The 22,440-nt window shown below is 34.0% G+C and overlaps 1 protein-coding gene across 1 annotated transcript; it reads left to right on the forward strand.

Annotated features, from left to right (window-relative positions):
* The first annotated feature begins 5,973 nt into the window (after nucleotides 1–5,973).
* Nucleotides 5,974–6,380, forward strand: LOC146905346 (uncharacterized). The gene has a single exon (XM_085723794.1). The coding sequence runs from the start codon at nucleotides 6,147–6,149 to the stop codon at nucleotides 6,357–6,359; it is 213 nt and encodes a 70-aa protein (XP_085579920.1). The 5' UTR covers nucleotides 5,974–6,146; the 3' UTR covers nucleotides 6,360–6,380.
* The last annotated feature ends 16,060 nt before the right edge of the window (nucleotides 6,381–22,440 follow it).

Below are 22,440 nucleotides of genomic sequence, written 5' to 3' on the forward strand. Positions count from 1 at the left end.
CAAGCTAAGAGAAGTTTGTATTGTGTTTGTTTTCTTCTATTTTCTTCTCTTGAATAAGTGTTTGAAATCTAGGGTTTTGGTTATGTGGGAAGAGGAAGCTTGATCTTGTGCAAGGTGTGGTTCCTCCATGAGCAAAGGAGATGATTATAAGTTGGAATCAAGAGCTAGAGTTAGGGTTGGTACTTGGTAAGTTCAAGATGAATCAAGTTATGGTTTCTTCATGATCAAGCAAAGATTATGGTGCTTTGGATTGCAAGAAAAATTGTCAAGATTCAATGGTTTGGGCAAAGGGAGCATGTGAAGCAAAACTAGGGTTTTAGCTTGTTTGCACTTGGAACTTTGTGAAGCTTCAAGAACTTGATTAGGTGAGTTCCATAGCTAGTTTTCCTACCCTTTGGGATTATGATTATGCCATGTATGTTTGGTATGAATAACATGAAATTCTAGGGTTTATGTATTAGTCTAGTTGCCCCTTTTTATGTCATGCATGCTATACATGTTAATACTTGCCATATGCATGTTTTATAAGTTTCCAATGATCAAATATGTTCCAAAACGCATAGAGACACTTGGTTTGAGGTTTTTGGGTCAAAAATACCATTTTTAAGTGTTCTAGACTGTCCTAACTCGCCACGGCGAGCTATTACTCGCCACAGCGAGCTATTACTCGCCACGGCGAGCTACCACTCGCCTCCCCAGTGAAATCACTCGCCTAGGCGAGTAAGACAGTGAGAAATCTCACTGTTTTGCTTGCTTCAGGCAGGCATGGGGATTCGCGACGCGGTTTTTCTCCATGGTGTCTTTTTACGAATGCAAACCCCTCAAACCAAGGTCCTAAATGATGATCAAAGAAAGCATGATTTTTATGAGATGAGGCAAGTATCAAGCATGTTAGTGAGGCATGGCATACGAGAGAAACAAGTCATGAGTCGGGTAGCAAAATATTCATTAAGCAAGGGAAAACTAGAGCCTCGACATAGTTGTCGAGAACTAGCTAGTTAGCAAGATCCCTAGAATGTTAAGACGCGAAGTATACTATCTTCGCACATGATTAAGAACTTACAAGCATGAACAAGTATGTATTTACCGATAATCGGATCGACTCAAGGGTCCGAGGTAATAAGCAAGCAAGTATGAATATGTTTAAGTATACGTACGACAAGACTATGATTATTAAGTAGGTGACATGTCTCTTGTTATCCACATAAGGGGGATACAAGAGGTTCTCGATCTAAGGGGAACGATTCAAGCCGTAAGGGACCCGCATGTCACTGAAATTAACAAGACGTAGGTGCTCGTGTCTCTTGTTATCCACGTCAGGGGGATACGGGAGGTTCTCGACCTAAGGGGAACGGTTTAAGCCGCAAGGGACCCGCACGACACCGAGGGAGTCCGATGTACATACATCGGTCATGTATGGGATTGTACTCGGGGTTACTCCACCCGGGACTATCCGTAAAATGAACCAAGATAATGATTGTTTGTTCAACGTTAACCTAATGAATGAACTTAGATACGTTTATGCATGATATGAATACAATTATGTTTCTTATGATTATGATTCTGATTATGTTATGACATGTAAGAATGAGTCCATGCACGTTTATGTTTAAGAACTAGAGCACTAGGTGCTATAAGACAAGTACAAGGCATGGAATAGAACAAGTAATGAACATGATACCGATGACGATCTTAGGTTTCCCCTAATCGTCCGGTTTAGAAACGTGTCATGATATGTTATGTTTAGGCCTCAATACATAGAGTGTATTCTTGGCAATGCGGTTTTAGTTTCCCCCTGGACCGCCAAGACACGTATAAGAAGTTAATCCTATAACAAGTGAGATAAGACTATGACGGCTCTAGTATGCACTACCGTCTAGTATGCAAGTCCCCACACACGTATAGTCAACCGTCAGGTTGTAATGTAGACACGTGGTGACCGTAGGTTTCCCCTGAGGTTACCTATAGCCTAGGATTTAGGGGAACTCGCTGAGACATTATGTCTCATCCCAATCCTTATTTGTTTCAGATAAACAGGTTGGATGGCAAGCTAGTAGCCGAATGGATGTTTCAACAAGTGATCGTTCGTACCCGCAGCATGATTTTATGGACTTCAAGGATGTATTTTATTATACTTTAGAAAAGATGAGTAGTATATCTTTGTACGAACGCATGTTGTTGTAAATAATATTCATTCGAAAATTTATTGTTGTATATTTTAATGTATCCAGTACTAAATTCAACGCACGTGCTAGACTTTCTAGATACGTCTAGTATGGGTGTTACATTCTCTATCCCTGATCTCAAGATGTTTATAGTTGTTTTGAGGTCTCTGTGAGCATAGCTTTGTGGCGGAGAGGTTGCATTATATATGCAACGAACATACTTCAATTTCTAAATTTCTCGTTTATTCACCTTAAGGTGAATTTCTTAACACTACTTTAAAAAAAATAATATTGATGTTTTGGGTGTTTACTAATATTTTTCCAATATTTAAAAGTTCAAAGATCTATCCCATGTGTTATTCATTATTTGGTTTATATTCATATTTTTTTTTAAAATTATTAATCTTTTGTAACAAAAAATAAACGTGGTATATATATTTGGGTTAAGAAAATATTTAAAATTTTCATTTTTAAAATTATTAGCGTATATTTTACAAAATATCATATCTTTTTTATTTATCCTAATAAGCAATGACGTGAGTGTCTATTTGCTACAAATTTGTACATTTTATAAGTGTATATTTTTTTAAAAATATAATATCTTTTTTATTTATCCTAATAAGTAATGATGTGAGTGATTATTTTATACAAATTTATACCTTTTAATAGTGTATATGTTTTACTTAAAAAAAATTGTGAATATTTTTAAAAAATATCATATCTTTTTTATTTATCCTTTTTTTTTATAGAAGTTTTTTTATTTATCCTTATAAGCAATGATGTGAGTGATTATTTTCTACAAATTTATATCTTTTATTAGTGTATATTATTATTTTTAAATATTATATCTTTTTCATTTATCCTAATAAGTAACTATATGAGTGATTATTTTCTACAAATTTATACCTTTTAATAGTGTATATTTTTAAAAAATAACATATCGTTTTTATCTATCCTAATAAGTAATGATGTGAATTATTGTTTTCTAAAAATTATACCTTTTAATAGGGTCTATTTTTAAAAAAATATCATATCTTTTTTATATATCCTAATAAGTAATGATCTGAGTGATTATTTTCTACAAATTATACCCAACTTGTCTATAAACGATAGGTTTCAGAACAATTGAAGGACGACGAGGAGAAACAGAGAAAAGAGGAGGCATAAAAAGCTCATAAAATTGGTACACATTTTTCTACAAAAAATTATACATTGAGGTGTTGTTTTGATTTTTTTTATCTTGCTTTTTGTGTACTGAGTTCAAAATAACTGTTATATCCTTTTATTCGTCTTGCTATTGCCTACGTAGAATATTTGAAACAATGCTATTTTTCGTTTTAATGGAATGTTCTTTTGTTAGACTTTTTTTTTTTTTTTTGTGGAAGGGATTGTTAGACTTTTTTCTTTAACGTTCAGAAAGTGTAATATACTATACAACCTTTTGTTGTTGTTATTATTATATTATTTTTTTTGTGTAATGTGTAATGTTAGTAGTTTATAATTTATTTTTTTAAGTAGTTTAATGATTAGATTCAGGCGCCTTAAGTAAGTAGTGAGAATCAAAGAATTCCATATTCGAACTTACATCTTCACATATCTGTGTCTTTGCAGCTTTAATACCACATCTAAAGTAGATTCATGCAAAACATTCATTTTCTTTTACAATTTTTTTTGCTGAGGAAATTCATTTTCTTTTTGTTATCAATGTGTGATTGTTTAGTGTGTTTTTTTTTTCCTCTTGTATATTTAGGGTTTACTATAAATATAGTTTGAATATTGATGTTTTATTTTGTTGCTAACGGGTGTTAATGTTGTTTTGATTTAGAATGGGTATGATAAATATTACTCTGATTTTGTACGATGGTGGTCATTTCCTAAGAGACCCTAATGGTGACGTATTGGAGTATTTCAAAGGTGAGTTCTGTGTTTGGGAGAATATTCACATTGATTATCTTAACAAGTCTATACTTGAAACCACACTTGGGAAATGCCAAAAATATTTCACAATTGAGAGCATATTGTGGGGTGATCCTGATGAGGGGGAGTACGTTGAGTTGTTAAACCAAGACATCATAGACGAGGTTCTCATTGCCAATCGCAACAAGCATGAAATTCACATTTACTTTGAACATGGGATATCAGAGCCTGATTTAGTCTGAGAATTTTTGTGATATTTTTTTGGTGGTGTCTGGGGTTCAAACCCCGGACATTGTATATATTATGCATTGTCCTTATCAACTGAGTTAAGCTCACGAGGACAGAATTTTTGTGATATGCTTTAGTATTAAGAATTGTAATGAATTTGGTTAGCTGCTGAATTATATGCACAATTTTGTGCATTTTTTTTTTTTTTTTATATTGTGGCTGAATTATTTGGCACATTTTTTATGGTAACAAAAAATATGTTTGTAGGGAAAATAGAGAATTTTTATGTATGATTGTTCATTTGATATGAAAATCGATATATTTGGTCTTTAAATTAATAATTAAATAATTTTGTTTGAAAAAAAACTATTTATATCATTTAAACATTTTATTTATTTTTTCTAAATTTGCATTACTCATAATAGTGAATATCGTTTAAACAATGAAAGAATATTGCTTTCTTATAAAATGATCTTCCCTAAAAAAAATCCACAAATAATCTTTGATTCATTAAAAGCTTGAATCGTTAATTTATTGATTTAGGAAGAAAATATACTAGTACAATTTAATTTATAAGTTCATCTTATAAGCTCCCGGAAAATATGGATTGAATTCAAGATATAACTTTTTTAGATGAAAATAAATTGAATTAAAAAAAAATTATCGAACATTTTGATTGAATTTAACAATTTTAAACAAATTTAACATATATTTATTTTGAATTGAAAATCAAATTTCATTTTTATAAAGAAATCAAAATATTTTAGAAATGTTCTATTTTTTGAAAGGCCATGCTAGAATTACTCGTGCACTTATTCCTTATTCATTATATTTTTAAAAACATTATTAGTTTCGTGTCAAATTAGAATTACTCGTGCACTTATTCCTTTCTCTGAAAGTGATAGGCAATGCTTTGCATTCTTTTCTAAATTCACATTGACATATCTGCTTTAGCTTTGAAGGATCCTACCAGAGTGTCTCATGACATATAAGATCAATCTTTTTTCACACGTATTAATTTATTTCCACTTTAATCAATAGTTTAATGAATAAATTAGAACCACTTTGATCTAACTGTAAAGCAATCAGAAAAAGAAATTTAGCTCTTTCATCCCATGCGAACAATTATTAGAAAACTTTTTTTCAATAATTATTAGAAGACTACATTCTAAATTCGTTATTTGAGTTTGTACTGAAGTAGATAATAGTTCTACTAAAGAACAAATCACTTGAAAAAACTTGAGTTTGAATTTTTAGAGAACAATTTTTGTCTAGATTTTACTCTAAATTGGAGGTTTAACTCAACAAAAATATATGTCCTCTCTCAACATTAACATCCTTTTTTTTTTTACAAAATTAATATTTTATGGTTGATTTATAGTAAAATTGCAAAAATATATGTCCTCTCAACATTAATATCCTTTCATGTAGAAGAACAAATCAAATTAATAATTTATAATTTTATAGATTATTTTGAGATATTGTTAATGCATAGGGGACTATACAGATAGAGTCCTATTATCTCAAGGATGTGTATTTAATCATTTATTAGAAGTTTGTGAAAGAGAAAAAGAAACAAGAAACAAAAAAGCAATTCCTTTAGTTGGCACATAAAGCAATCCCACTGGCCAGTGGCCACTACCATGCAAACTTTTGTCTTTTTTCTGACCAAGTTTAGCATATCCTTTACCTCCTTAACGACCAAGGAATTATCATCTACTTAATAGGAAACTTCCACACATATGGTCCATAGTACTTATTATTAGTTCTATTGTTAGAAATAAATAGAACACAAACAAAGAAGTGAAGTTAGAAACTCAAGAGAGAGAGAGAGATATGGGAGCTGATTGGGGACCAGTAATTGTTGCTGTTGCTTTGTTCATTGTGTTATCACCAGGATTGCTGTTCCAATTTCCAGCAAGGTTTAGGTGTGTGGAATTTGGTAACATGAGTACCAGTGGAATTTCTATTTTGATTCATGCTATTATATATTTTTGTATACTTACCATCTTGATTGTTGCAATTGGTATTCATGTACACTTTAACTGAATCAAAGTTTGCTTTGTTATACTTGAGAATTTTTATTTTTCTTTTGTTCTTTGTCTTATAATGATCAAAGGTCTTACCTATTTTGTATGGTTTAAATGGCTATTCAGAGGGAAAAAGAGCCAGAAGATTAGACATCTTATTTAGTTATTTGTTGGGAATCTTGATAGAGGCATTGGAAAACAGAAAACACAAAAACTGAAATAACTTTCTGTTATAAAACGTTTTTCTATCATGTACAAATTTACATATGTTAAGAAGTATAAAATAAGAAACATCGCTATGATACAACCCTTGTGTGGACACCTGCCTGCACAAACTTTTGTGAAAAATGTAATTTTCATAGTAATTACCTTCATCCTTCAGACGCTCATTAACATAGGCAAACAAAATGGTAGCTAAAATATTCCATATTCAACGTTAAAGTGAATTTCAATTAGTGTAGATAACTTACAAATATGATGCATTTTGCTTATACCTCTTGCCGTTTTCAATATAACATATTCATGTTCATCTCCTATTTAAAAAAATAAAAGGATTACATGTCCAACATCTTGACACATATGCACATCATAGACATTGATTAGTTATGTACTTTTTCCTTACAAAAATAATTTTGCACTGTAACACCCATACCAGACGTATCTGGAAAGTCTAGCACGCGCGTTAAGTTTAGTACTGGATGCATTAAAATATACAACAATAAAATTTCGAATGAATATTATTTACAACAACATGCGTTCGTACAAAGATAAACTACACATCTTTTCTATGAATAATAAATTACGTCCTTGCAATCCATAACATCCTGCTGCGGGTACGAACGATCACTTGTTGATTATCCATTCGGCTGCTAGCTTGCCATCCAACCTGTTTATCTGAAACAAATAAGGATTGGGATGAGACATAATGTCTCAGTGAGTTCCCCTAAATCCTAGGCTATAGGTAACCTCAGGGGAAACCTACGGTCACCACGTGTCTACAATACAACCTGACGGTTGATTATACGTGTGTGGTCATGCTTTCCTAGACGGTAGTGCATGCTAGACCCGTCATAGGCTTATCTCACTTGTTATAGGCTTCACTTCCTATACGTGTCATGGCGGTCGAGGGGGAATCTAAAACTAAGCATAACATAATCATGACACGATTCTAAACCGGACGATTAGGGGAAACCTAAGATCGTCATCGGTATAACATACTTGTCTTGCTCTATTCCGTGTCTTGTACTTGTCTTATAGCATCTAGTGCTCTTGTTCTTGAACATAATCGTGCATGGAATCATTCTTACATAATCATAAACATAACATGCATGGTCGTACATAAGTTCATTCATTAAGTTAGCGTTGAACAAACAATCATTATCTTGATTCATTTTACGGAGAGCCCCGGGTGGAGTAACCCCGAGAACAATCCCATCATGACCGATGTACGTACATCGGACTCCCTCGGTGTCGTGCAGGTCCCTTACGGCTTGAACCGTTCCCCTTGAGTCGAGAACCTCCCGTATTCCCCTGATGTGGATAACAAGAGACACGAACACCTACGTCTTGCTTACTCGGTGACATGCGGGTCCCTTACGGCTTGAATCGTTCTCACAATGAGAATCCCTTGTATCATATTGTAACAGCCCAGGCGGGTCCCGGCTAGGCTCTGTACCCCCCGGCACTGTTACTCACAAGCTTAATCACTACCCCCTCTATAGTAGTGTTTTTGCCTTCCGTGGGAATCGAACATAGTACCTGGGGTTAAGTACTACTTCAATGCATTCCCACTACCAATTGAGTTGGGGGTAGTGATTAAGCTTGTGAGTAACAGTGCCGGGGGGTACAGAGCCTAGCCGGGACCCGCCTGGGCTGTTACATGCACTTTAATGTCATTTTAAATTTAGAACACCTAAACTACCAAACGTTTTAATTTTAACCAACCAAGAGAGATTCTCAAGATCAACCGCCATTTCACTCAACACATTTAGAATGTTTTCATTTGCTTAGTTTTGGAATCAATCAAATATTGGTTTTTTCTAGATTACCCTATCTTGTTTAGAGGGTATTTACCCCCTCATGATATCAACCAATCAAAAATATACATTGGCAAGATTAAATGTCAAATAAATGAGTCAATTTTGTTCAAAAAAAAAATCAATTTTAATCATAAGGTAACTTTTAATACTTTTAATTTTTATTTAATTATAGACAAGTTTACATTAGAGGTCCTTTATCTTATTTACTTGTAACACAGACACTTTGGTCATTTATCTATATTTTTTTTTCCGTTTAGGTCTTTTATCTCTCATAAAAGCGCATATACATCCTTTTTCTCATTTTTTTTATTAAAAAAACATAATTTTATTTTTAAAAAATATTTTTATTAAAAATGAAAAAAAAATCCAGAAATATGAAGATGTTCATCATATTCATCTTCTTCCTTTGAATCTTCATCATCTGCATTGAATCAAAAAAAAATTCTACACAAATATATCTCCAAATATCATAAATTAATGTTATGTTCACCTCAAATCTCCTTTTGAACACAAAAATCAAAACCCTATAGAGAAAGAGATTTAGTTTCATCACAAAAAAAAAGATTTAGTTATATAAATTGTCACACTGTATATTATTATTATTATTATTATTATTATTATTATTATTATTATTATTATTATTATTATTATTATTATTATTATTATTATTATTATTATTATTATTATTATTATTCTTATTATTATTATTATTATTATTATTATTATTATTATTATTATTATTATTATTATTATTATTATTATTCTAACTCAATATTCAAACCTGACATAAAAATAACCCCAAATTGGAGAGCAGCTTTGCACATCAATTTTGTTGTTTCCAGAACAATCTTAACTATCGTAAAGCCTAACCCTCCCGCCAATGACTAAGCCTCCACCATCCGCCTTGTGTAATATCCCGCTCGTCAGCTAATGGGAAATTTCATCTGTTAAATGTATCAGAGGACTAAGATTCATGGAAAGTGATTATGATGAAGAAAGTTAAGTATGACGGAAGATATTTATAAGTAATATCAGTTAAGCATGAGTTAAGTATCAGGGTCAGATAAACACGACTGAGACGAAGGGCATTTAAGTAACTCGCGCAAGGGAGTAAATAAGTGATTTTGGGGGTGAAAACCTCATAATTTCTTCTACTTTCTCTCTCTAGGTTTTGAGAGAAAGAGTTCTCTCCTCCTTCTCTCTAACCCACGCCTTCTCTCTTCACTCTAAATCATCCAAACTTCTTCCAAGTCATGATTAAGCATGGATTAAGGCAGCTTAGCAAGCAAGAAACACATAAAGAAGAGGATTAAAGCATGGTTTGGTTTGAAAGCTAAGGATCAAGAATTGGATCAAAACCTAGGGTTTAGGCTTGAAGCTTGAATAGATGCAAGAAACATGATTAGGTGAGTTCCATAGATAGTTTACCTACCTTTGGTTGTGTAAATTCATGTTAGAAAGTAGTGATTTATGTTTATGAGAGGTTTAGAACCATAATGTACTTTTGATAAATTCTTGTTGAATACTTGTTAGTTTGCCATGAAAGATGTTTATAAATGTGTGTGTATGTATATATATATATATATATATATATATATATATATATATATATATATATATATATATATATGTTGCTGGATGTTTTGGTGCATTGCAGAAACCATTAGGATGAGTTTTGGGTCAAAAATTGGAAATTTGGTACCACAGACCCGAAGAGCTACGCTATTAGCGAAATCTACGCTAATAGCGAAACTCTTCAGGATGCCCACGCTCCAGGGGCGCTATTAGCGCAGCCCTCTGGTTTGGCCAACAAGCTTTTGGCCTGTTGGTCCATCTTGGGGTCCGTGGGGCATTCCGGAGTCTTTCTTTTGACATTTTACAACTTTGTAACCCCAAAACAACATCTAGGCAATGCACATAACATCAAACGATTCTTGAAATGAAAATCATGGCAAACTTAACATGAATGGCAAGAGTGAATTAAGAGAGTTTAAGCCGATATTACTCGGGTAGCAGTGAATTAAGAAAGGGATTAAAGTAGAGCCTCGATATAGCTTGTCGAGAAACTAGAAGTTAAGCATGAACCTTATGTAGGTTAAGACGCGAAGTATATTCTCTTCGCACGTGACTAAGAATGATTAGGTATGTAAGATAAGCCGTGAATTGGTAGCAAACTCTTCACTTATGAATAGATATGAATATGAATGAATATAGAGGTAGTTTACTACTAATCGGATCGACCCCGGATCCGAGGTAAACGAGTATGCATGTAAAGGTTAGAAACCTTTCATGAATGTTTATGAATGTTAAGACCATGATATGTATGTGTAGTTTATCACACTTAGGATCGCTTAAGGATCCGTGGTAAATGAGTAAGTAAGACGTAGGTAACGTGAGAACGGGATAAGCTTCTTTCGAGAGGGGCCCGCACGTCACTGAGGGAGTCCGATTACCTTAGCTAGGTATTTTCGGTATGTATGGGATTGTACTCAGGTATACTCCACCCCGGGGCTCTCCGTAAAATGAATCAAGATAATGTTTGTATGTTCAACGCTAACATAATGAATGAACTTAGATACGAATATGTATGTTATGTTTATGATTATGCGAAAATGACTTCATGCACGTTTATGTTCAAGAACAAGAGCATTAGATGCTACATGATAAGTACAAGGCATGGATTAGAGCAAGTAAAGAATGTGATACCGATGACGATCTTAGGTTTCCTCTAATCGTCCTGTTTAGATTAGTGTCATGATATGTTATGTTTAGGCCTCGATACGTAAAGCGTATTCTTGGCAATGCGGTCTTAGTTTTCCCCCTCGATCGCCATGACACGTATAGGAAGTGAAGCCTATAACAAGTTAAGATAAGATTAAGACGGCTCTAGTATGCACTACCGTCTAAGTATGCAAGTCCCCACACACGTATAATCAACCGTCAGGTTGTAATGTAGGCACGTGGTGACCGTAGGTTTCCCCTGAGGTTACCTATAGCCTAGGATTTAGGGGAACTCACTGAGACATTATGTCTCATCCCAATCCTTGTTTGTTTCAGATAAACAGGTTGGATTAGCAAGCTAGTAGCCGAATGGATGATGCGACAAGTGTTCGTTCGTACCGCTGCGGGACGATGTGGATATTCAAGGATACATTTAATATACTTTAGAAAAGTTGAGTTGTATTATTATGTACGAACGCATTTGGTTGTATATATATTCATTCGTAGTTGTAAATTTTTAATGTATCCAGTACTAAACTAATACACATGCTAGACTTTCTAGATACGTCTAGTATGGGTGTTACATTTGGTATCAGAGCAGGTCGATTCAGATCGTGCCTTGGGTCATTAAGTTACAACAAAGGTAGTGGGACCATTGGGTTCCGGGTAAATGTTCTAGTTGTTGATGTTAGTTGAGCCTGATCAACTCAATTTAGCATTCGACGATTAGAACGGATGCCTGAGAGCTGAATAGGACCCAGGAGGAACGAAGTATGTGATGAAGATGCTCCGGAAGGTGTGGACTCATAAGTAAGAACTCGGAATGAGTATTAGTAAGAAGTTGATCGTGCCAGTAGGTGGCCGGTGAACTAAACAAGTAAGAAGTATGAATCCTCCGGGAATGTAAGGCAATGATGAGAAGGGTCATTCCGATAGTGTTGGGTAAGTTGTTAATGAAACATCGTATACCCGTAAGTGAAGAATACAGAAATATCTTAGCAGGACCTGAAGTTTTAGTAAGGGTCGTAGTTGGAACGGAATTGTATTCCAGAAAGTAAGCGCAAGGCTACAAGATAGAGAGCAGTCGACGTATGTTGGCAGAATTAGTAGACTCTCAGGATTAGTGTTATGTTATTGAAGTTAAGGACTTGAATGTTCAAAGTGAACAAGGTTCTAGTGTTTGGGAAGCTACGTTAAGCGGCAACGCAGAGAAGTAAGCTACTCGTAGTAGAAAAGGATTCAGTGAAAGTTTTATGTTATCAGGAATGAGGCATTAATTTCTAAAGTACCGAGGATTGTATCGAAATAGCTTGACATGTGCCATGCATATGATATAGAATATCTTACGATGCTAGTAAAGAAAGATGTGCATTAGGTTACTTGAGAAATAAGAATTTTCGTTCAAAGAATGTTTTTCCGGAAAATTAAGCTGAAGAAACTCGCCGATAGCAAACCTGGGGCAAAGTTTTTAGTTTCCGAAAACTGTCAGTTTGTCTCCAGGATTTGCAGTGACTTGGGGAGTTGTTTTCACAAACTTTTATGCGACAAAAACTTTTATAACAACAAGTAACGAATGCATATCATATCCTAAAGTTTTCAAAAAGGGAAAGAGGCATAGGCAACCATCAGCAGAAATCGATTCGGTTTAACGTGACTTTGGAAGATAATGTGTCAAGGGATAAGAATGAGTTTAGACCAAGAGTTTAGAGGCACCAGTATCTAGAATGGAAGTCACAGATGTGAAAGCATGAAGCAAGAAGTTAAATGGTGCAGAATCGTACGAAATCACAAGGATGTCGGATTTCGCGAAGTTATGAGTACCCCTCGAATCTATGTTTTGCTTGATTGACTTGCTAAGGCTCGTTATGATATTGAATCACAAAGTTTACATGATTTTAGAAAGATAAATGCATATGGGTGATTGGAGTTGCTGTTTTGGGAATTAAAATGAAAATTTTGTAGGTACCGGTTTGTTGCGACTCGTATAGTTGGGCTAAACTCACAAGGACTAAGATATGATGGCATGTATGTGTTGTCAACTCGTCCTGTGAATTTAGAGTAACAACTGGAGCCTAGATTCAGTATATGTTTTTATTTTGTAGAAAAATCATCAACGTCAATGACCCGTGTGTTAATTTATGAAGTTTTCTTTTAAAGAAAATAAACGAGCACACATAGGAATGATTAAGCAAAACATAGTATGCGAGATGTGAAGATACTATGTTAGATGCATAAGGAAGTATGTCCGAGTGCAAGATGAGTCTACCATGGGAAGATGTAAGAGCGATTCATGGAATAGTAGGTATGTAATAGCAAAGATGTGCTCCTTGAGTTAAGTTGCTCGGGAATAAGAGTAAGTATGACATTGATATGTCCAGAGGTAAGTTTCCCTAAGATTCAACCTTACCAGCAAGGAGAAGAGCGAGGTTGCAGAGTAGCATGCAACATAGAAGTATCGAGCAGAGTTCAAGCACATATTAATGTAGGGATAGAAGAATAATAAAGTTCACTCGTCTCTACGGATCAGAGTATTGGTTGAAGCCAACCGGTGGGAATCAGAGTAGCGCAACGGAAGTTAATTAATTAATTAAGTTGCGATTAGTAGCCATGGAACATGAGATTTTGTAGTAAGAATCTTTGTGAAAATGTTCGAGATAGAAATACCAATTCAGTGAGAAATATTATGTGGAAAGCGAGGAGTTCTCATTATGTTAAGTAAGTATAGATGCTTATGCAGCCAATATTGATTAAGGTAAAAGTTTAAAGAAAGTATCTTCACTCAAGTAAGATGAGAAAGACTAGAGTTGCACAGATGAATTAATCGGGTTGCCTATTTGGTGATGTCGAATGCGCAGAAGAGTTGTTGGCCAGTCAGAAAGAATTTGTGATGTGATAAAAGAATACAATTCATGAGATATGCACGGAGAAGCACATATCATTTTATACCATACTTGTTAGGTGATAACGGTACTTTCTAGAATGGTGTCAAGCCATGATTTTATAATTTTTAGAGTTAAGATTGGTATTGAGGAACTTGGGAACGATGTTTATTTTAAAAACATGAAATTTCACATCGTTAAAACTGATGAGATACGTCAAAAGCGAGTAAGCTCACTTAAGATGTACAGACTTCAGGACCAACTCGCTAGAGGCAAGTGTGAAGGAGAGTCGTAAACCTTTTTCCGATATAGAGACTCGTCCTGAGGTTCTGCAGTACTAGTATAGACTCAGTTTTAAAATGATATTTTTCCTAGTCATGTATCTATTCGTTCCAAGGACCTATGTACCAGAGTTTAGAAATTTTAGAAACAAAATGCTAGAATGATGTATCGTTATTAACTAACAAGAAACCGTATTAGAATGTGTGCAAACTATAGAAGATAAGGATTTATGAGGAAACGACGATGTTCATGTGATACTAATGTCCTACGGGATGCACAGATTTGTGCTTAAAGTGTCCAATGCATGTGTAAATGGACTTAGTAGAAAGTTTAAGAGCGTGCAAACCTCAAGATTGGTTAATAGATTGTCAGATGAAAGGTCACCTAGATGCATGGTTATGCTCAGTAGATAAATTATGGATTCAGGACAATCAGTCCACTTGTAGAAAGAGCATGTTTCAAACATGATGTTTTAAGACAGTTCGGTAATTTTTATAAAGATAGTGAGATTGAAGAGACCATATTCAATTATATGCAGAATAAGAAAGAGGAAGAATTACATGTATTGATGAGGAAAGTATACTTCAATCTTAGGAGTGAGTTTGATCAGACTTTATGTGATCAAAACCAAAGGAGGCAGATTATAGTTGCGATGTTTGTAGATGATTTCTAAATTTCGAGGACGAAATTTTTTTAAGGGGGGTAGAATGTAATATCCCGCTCGTCAGCTAATGGGAAATTTCATCTGGTAAATGTATCAGAGGACTAAGATTCATGGAAAATGATTATGATGAAGAAAGTTAAGTATGACAGAAGATATTTATAAGTAATATCAGTTAAGCATGAGTTAAGTATCAGGGTCAGATAAACACGACTGAGACGAAGGGCATTTAAGTAACTCGCACAAGGGAGTAAATAAGTGATTTTGGGGGTGAAAACCTCATAATTTCTTCTACTTTCTCTCTCTAGGTTTTGAGAGAAAGAGTTCTCTCCTCCTTCTCTCTAACCCACGCCCTCTCTCTTCACTCTAAATCATCCAAACATCTTCCAAGTCATGATCAAGCATGGATTAAGGCAGCTTAGCAAGCAAGAAACACATAAAGAAGAGGATTAAAGCATGGTTTGGTTTGAAAGCTAAGGATCAAGAATTGGATCAAAACCTAGGGTTTGGGCTTGAAGCTTGAATAGATGCAAGAAACATGATTAGGTGAGTTCCATAGATAGTTTACCTACCTTTGGTTGTGTAAATTCATGTTAGAAAGTAGTGATTTATGTTTATGAGAGGTTTAAAACCATAATGTACTTTTGATAGATTCTTGTTGAATACTTGTTAGTTTGCCATGAAAGATGTTTATAAATGTATATATATATATATATATATATATATATCTATATATATATATATATATATATATGTTGCTGGATGTTTTGGTGCATTGCAGGAACCATTAGGATGAGTTTTTGGGTAAAAAATTGGAAATTTGGTACCACAGACCCGAAGAGCTACGCTATTAGCGAAATCTACGCTAATAGCGAAATTCTTCAGGATGCCCACGCGACTAAGAATATTCTCTTCGCACGTGACTAAGAATGATTAGGTATGTAAGATAAGCCGTGAATTGATAGCAAACTCTTCACTTATGAATAGATATGAATATGAATGAATATAGAGGTAGTTTACTACTAATCGGATCGACCCCGGATCCGAGGTAAACGAGTATGCATGTAAAGGTTAGAAACCTTTCATGAATGTTTATGAATGTTAAGACCATGATATGTATGTGTAGTTTATCACACTTAGGATCGCTTAAGGATCCGTGGTAAATGAGTAAGTAAGACGTAGGTAACGTGAGAATGGGATAAGCTTCTTTCGAGAGGGGCCCGCACGTCACTGAGGGAGTCCGATTACCTTAGCTAGGTATTTTCGGTATGTATGGGATTGTACTCGGGTTTACTCCACCCCGGGGCTCTCCGTAAAATGAATCAAGATAATGTTTGTATGTTCAACGCTAACATAATGAATGAACTTAGATACGAATATGTATGTTATGTTTATGATTATGTGAAAATGACTCCATGCACGTTTATGTTCAAGAACAAGAGCATTAGATGCTACATGATAAGTACAAGGCATGGATTAGAGCAAGTAAAGAACGTGATACCGATGACGATCTTAGGTTTCCCCTAATCGTCGGATTTAGATTAGTGTCATGATATGTTATGTTTAGGCCTCGATACGTAGAGCGTATTCTTGGCAATGCGGTCTTAGTTTTCCCCCTCGATCGCCATGACACGTATAGGAAGTGAAGCCTATAACAAGTTAAGATAAGATTAAGACGGCTCTAGTATGCATTACCGTCTAAGTATGCAAGTCCCCACACGCGTATAATCAACCGTCAGGTTGTAATGTAGGCACGTGGTGACCGTAGGTTTCCCCTGAGGTTACCTATAGCCTAGGATTTAGGGGAACTCACTGAGACATTATGTCTCATCCCAATCCTTGTTTGTTTCAGATAAACAGGTTGGATTAGCAAGCTAGTAGCCGAATGGATGATGCGACAAGTGTTCGTTCGTACCGCTGCGGGACGATGTGGATATTCAAGGATGCATTTAATATACTTTACAAAAGTTGAGTTGTATTATTATGTACGAACGCATTTGGTTGTATATATATTCATTCGTAGTTGTAAATTTTTAATGTATCCAGTACTAAACTAATACACATGCTAGACTTTCTAGATACGTCTAGTATGGGTGTTACACCTTGCAACATTTGTAAAATTAATGTTTTGATTTTTGTGTTTAAAAGAAGATATGAGGTGAATATAACATTAATTCACGATATTTTGAGATATATTTTAGTAGAATTTTTTTTGATTTAAAGAAGATGATGAAGATTCAAAGGAAGAAGATGAAGATGATGAACATCTTCATCATATTTCTGGATTTTTTTATTTTTAATAAAAATATATTTTTAAAAATAAAATTAAGTATTTTTTAATAAAAAATGAGAAAAAAGATGTATATGTGCTTTTAAGAGAGCTAAAGGACCTAAACGGGAAAAAATAAAGATAAAAGATCAAAGTGTTACAAATAAATAAGATAAAGGACCCCTAATGTAATCTTGCCTTAATTATATTTAGGTGTTCAATCTTAATTAATTTACACTACAAGACTGGCTTAGAACAATTAAAATTTCACATCAAATTTCTTTCATTTGAATGTCCTTAAATTTATCAATTACATTCATAAAATTTCTTCTTCCCATTTTGATTGTTAAATTTTGTCATTCCAAACTGCCGCATTTTTCAATTTTCGTGAGAATCGTCGTCGTTCGTTTGATTTCAAATATCGTGAGAATTGTCGTTATTTCCAGAACCACGTCAGGTATGGTGACTTAGTTTTTCTTTTTGATTTGATTTTCCTTGGTTGTGAGGTAGTTAATTATAACAATTGAGTAAGTCATCCGTTGTACTTTGAGGACTGCTAGCAGGTGTTGCTGCTTTGATGTTGTGGGAGTTTGCTAGCATTTTTGTCGGTTGCTGCTGAAATGGTTATGTCATGAGGCTTTTGTTCTTTTGTTTGGACTTAAAGGCTTTGGCTGATAGTGAAGTAGCTCTATGCGTGTTAGCAAATTTTATGAGGTTGGCTGCTTAAATACAAAAAATAAGTCATGATACCTGACACGGTTCTAGAAACAACGACAATTCTCACTATAATTGGAAATTGCAGCAGTTTGGAACGACAAAATTGAATAATCAAAATGGGAAGAAGAATTAAAAAGAAACAAGAATTGATCAATAGGGAAGAATAAAGAAGAAGAAATTTGAATGAAGAAGATGTTTTTGTTCTCACGTTCGGGGTTCTGGAATGGAAGAAATTTTATGAATGTAAGTGATGATTTTAAGGACATCCAGATGAAAGAAATTTGATGTAAAATTTTATTTGTTATAAGTCTTGTAGTGTAAATTAATGAAGATTGAACACCTTAATATAATTAAATAAAAATTAAAAGTATTAAAATTTAAGTTATGATTAAGATTAATTCTTTTATTTTTAGAAAAAATTGACTCATTTGTTTGACATTTAATGTTGCCTATGTATATTACATTTTGATTGGTTGATGTCATGAGAGGGTAATTATCCCCTAAATAAAAGAGGGTAACGTAGGTAGGGGTGGCAAAACGGGCTTGACCCACCGGGCCGGCCAGTTTGGCTCGCTATTTTTGGCGGGCTGAGTCGAAGTTTTGAACTCGCTTTTTATAGTTGGCTCGGCTCGGCTCGTCTCGTTGAAAATCGGGCACGGGACGGGGCGGGGAGGCCCGCTTAACTCGTTGGACACAATTATGCTTCGACGACAACAGGAGGAGGAGGAGGAGGTGCACCATATATTCATAACTTAGATGATGATTGACTTGGAGTTGACTGACTTAATAAAAGAATTATGTTGTTGCTGCGATTATTTTGAGACTTGTTTTATGCTTTTGGATTTATCTTTGGTTGTTTAGTTTATTTTGAGACTTATTTTATGCTTTTGGATTTATTTTGGTTGTTGGATTTATTTTGGAACTTATTTTATGTTTTTCGATTTATCTTAGTTGTTGAGTTTATTTATTTTGAGACTTATTTTATCCTTTTGAATTTAATTTGGTTTTTGGATTTATTTTATGATTTGATTGATGTCGCGCATTTGCCTTATTTTGCTATTAATTATAATGTTGAATTCGATAATTTGTTAATTATCTTGTTTTTCACAAATTTATTTGCCACCTATTCTTTTATATTTTTTTAATTATAAAAGCAACATAGTTTTTTTTTGTAACAATTAAGTTGTACAAAAAAAAAATAAAAAAAAGTTTTTGTTTGGCGGGCCGGCCCGCCAACTCGCAAGTCTGCCACTAAACGGGGCGGGGTGAGATGTTGGACTCGGTCACTAATTTTGACTCGGCTCATCTCGTCTCGTTTTTAGCGGGCTTAGACGGGGCGGACCTAAACGGGGCAGGCCGGCCCGCTTTGCCATCCCTAAACGTAGGCCTCACCATCAAATATTCTCATAAGATGAGAGGTTCAATGATTTATTCTGCTAAGATGAGAGCTTCACCGATTCGTCGATAACTGCAGAAGAATCCATTTTGATTTTTGGAATATTAGGGTTTTAAGAGGTTTTTGAGAAAATATGGTTTTTTTTTTTTGCGGAGAACGGTTGAAAAGGGTAAAGGGTAAAGTATGAGAAAACGAAGGTGTGAAACATGTGAAGTAAGTTTTTAAATCAGATATTGTGAGTAGGAAGTTCAAAGGATTTGATATTGAAAACCCTTGCTAATTATGACATTTGGGGCGAGTGGAAGTAAATACATTTAATTAATACTCACTAACTTTGTCTTAGTAACCATTACCAATGAAGGTAAGAAAAACACAAGAAGAGGTTAAATTGTATTAGCTTATTTTTCTTATAAATTGAGTTCAGGGTTCAGGGTCTGAAACACTGTTCAGAGTCTAATGTAGCAGATAAAGTAAGAGAGAGAGAGAGAGAGAGAGAGAGAGAGAGAGAGAGAGAGAGAGAGAGAGAGAGAGAGAGAAGAAAAAGACACAAAGCAATTATCTTGGTTCCTTTCACAATTCAGAAGTAGTTCAGTCCCCCTTGCACTTCCAACGAGATTTTCACTATAATCCAATCTGATTACAAATGTTCAACCACACAAGCAAGAGACTTTAAATACTCAAGCACACAAGCAAGAGAGTTCATATGCTCAAACACAAAAGCAAGAGACTTCTAAACAAATAAATTACAAAGAAATTTGGTTGGAACACTTGATATACAATCAGTGGTGTTCACAATACAAAATAAATCAGACTCTTAAGACTCTAGAATTTCTAAGATACGAAAGTTGTTAAGAAATTTTATGTGTTTGATGCTTTCCCATGATATTTTGTATATATATCATCCTTTAATTTAGTCCACAACATAGAAACTAATTTGTCATTAATATTTAGTAATGATTCAATTATTGATGAGTTCAAGTCTTTAAAAGACCGAACCGTCAAATTTTAAATTTAGGTAAATGTCTCCTACACACACACACATATATATATATATTGTCTTGGATTTTATTTTAAATCTTTGCTAATTTGTTTAAGCATTTTATTTAGCTACTCCGGTTGGTTGGTTGGGTTCCAAGCTTGCATCATGGAGTATATGTAACAGTCTAGTGCGATTGTTTTTTCTATTATGCACGTGGCAAGCATCTGAGTAGGCTGGTTTTGATCCTATAAGTTTACGATAAGTTATCTCTCTAGTTAGTATATAATATTTGCCGCTCTCCCTAATATTTTCGGCAAGATCTGCCACTTATCAGAGTTCATCGAATTGTATGATGTTGTGGGTTGATCATGTAGTCCAATGTGTGATTCTGAGGTTCTGCCATCACTTTGAAATGTCTGCATGTTCTTATAAGATTGAAAACCAATTAAGTTAAACCTTGGTGATGAATTATTAGTGATCGATGCTTTCCCTATGGAATAGAAAATTAATCAAGTAGATGAAGTTAGGAGTTGTTGTTGATTGCTTGCAGCCAATAGAAATGTTGAGTTTTTAATGTTGAGAGTATGATTAGTTTGGCATTTGTTGCTTTGCCGTGGCATAATATATATAAGGCTGTCTCCATAAACCATGGGGATGTTTCTTGGACAGTGTTGTTTATGTTGACCAACCAAATCAAAGATAGCGAATCAAAGACTTGTTTCTTGAAGTAGTTTTCATTGGACCTGTCCTTAATTAGTTTAGATCACATGGTATGGGCCTTGAAATTTTACGTGACAGGTTGAGGTTCTTAACATCCAATGGTATGTGTCCTTTGTTACACATGTGTGTGTGTGTATATATATATATATACATACATATATATATATATATATATATATATATATATATATATATATACATACATATATACATATATATATACATATATATATATATATATATATATGGGATTTGCTAGAACACACCCACTAGTTTTTATATGGGAGTGTTTTAGCAAGCTACACCTTAAGGTATATTTAACTACTTTTTAGTTATAACTTGCTAAAACACACCTTCTAAAAAATAAGTGGGTGTATCCTAGCAAATGCCTATAGGAGTTGCTAACATACACCCACTTATTTTTTTAGAAGGTGTGTTTTAGCAACATTCACCTTAAGGTGCATTTAACAACTTTTTAGTTATATCTTTGCTAAAACACACCTTAATAAAAACTAGTGGGTGTATCCTAGCAAACCCCTATATATATATATATATCTGTGTGTGTGTGTGTGTGTGTGTGTGTGTGTGTGTGTGTGTGTGTGTGTGTGTGTGTGTGTGTATATATATATATATATATATGTGTGTGTGTGTATATATATATATATGTGTGTATATATATATATATATATATATATATATATATATATATATATGGGTTGTGTTAACCGGTGCCCCCGGGACACTGGTTAAGGAAAAATTAAATTGAAAAAGACATCTTTTTGACTTTTGAAGCATTGATTACACAATTTTCAATGCAAAAACTTATACTTTTACTTCCTTAACCAGTGCCCCGGATATATATATATATATATATATATATATATATATATATATATGAGTCAGGATCCATTGACACCAGGTGTCAACGAATTCGTTAACACCAAATTACATCCGTTGATTTTATTTGATCCAAAGGTTGATATTTGTTTACTTAAGACTATCATGTACCATATCTTAATGTGATTTTCATTTCCTAATTTGCACTACCAGTTTCTCTCTCTAATTACTCATGATTTTCAATTCCATTAAACATTTCTTCTGCTTCGTTTCTTCTTTCATGAAATTTCCAAAAAGTGCATCCAACAATTTAGGTTATTAAAAAAAAACAATTCAGGTTATTTTGTATTGGTGATATGGTGTGGTAGATAGAATCAATTCAACAATCCATTGCAGATAAAATCATGATTTGTATTATTACGTGGCACAAAATTCTACCATTTTGATTCAATGACTTAATTTAAGTTTTATCGATAATGAGAAGAGATGATGAACAAAATATGGGTCAAAATAACGCGTGTGATTGTGGAAAAATAATTGATTTGTAATTGAAATATGAAATTAGGTTAAATATATTTATATTTTAATCTTTGATTCAAT

The sequence above is a fragment of the Medicago sativa genome, chromosome 7 (assembly GCF_051527215.1).
Source record: "Medicago sativa cultivar Bolivia chromosome 7, Bolivia_mono, whole genome shotgun sequence".
NCBI lineage: Eukaryota > Viridiplantae > Streptophyta > Magnoliopsida > Fabales > Fabaceae > Medicago > Medicago sativa.

Bases quoted from the DNA above. Each gene is read 5' to 3' on its own strand.
- LOC146905346 (XM_085723794.1), top strand. From the start codon at position 6,147: ATGGGAGCTGATTGGGGACCAGTAATTGTTGCTGTTGCTTTGTTCATT.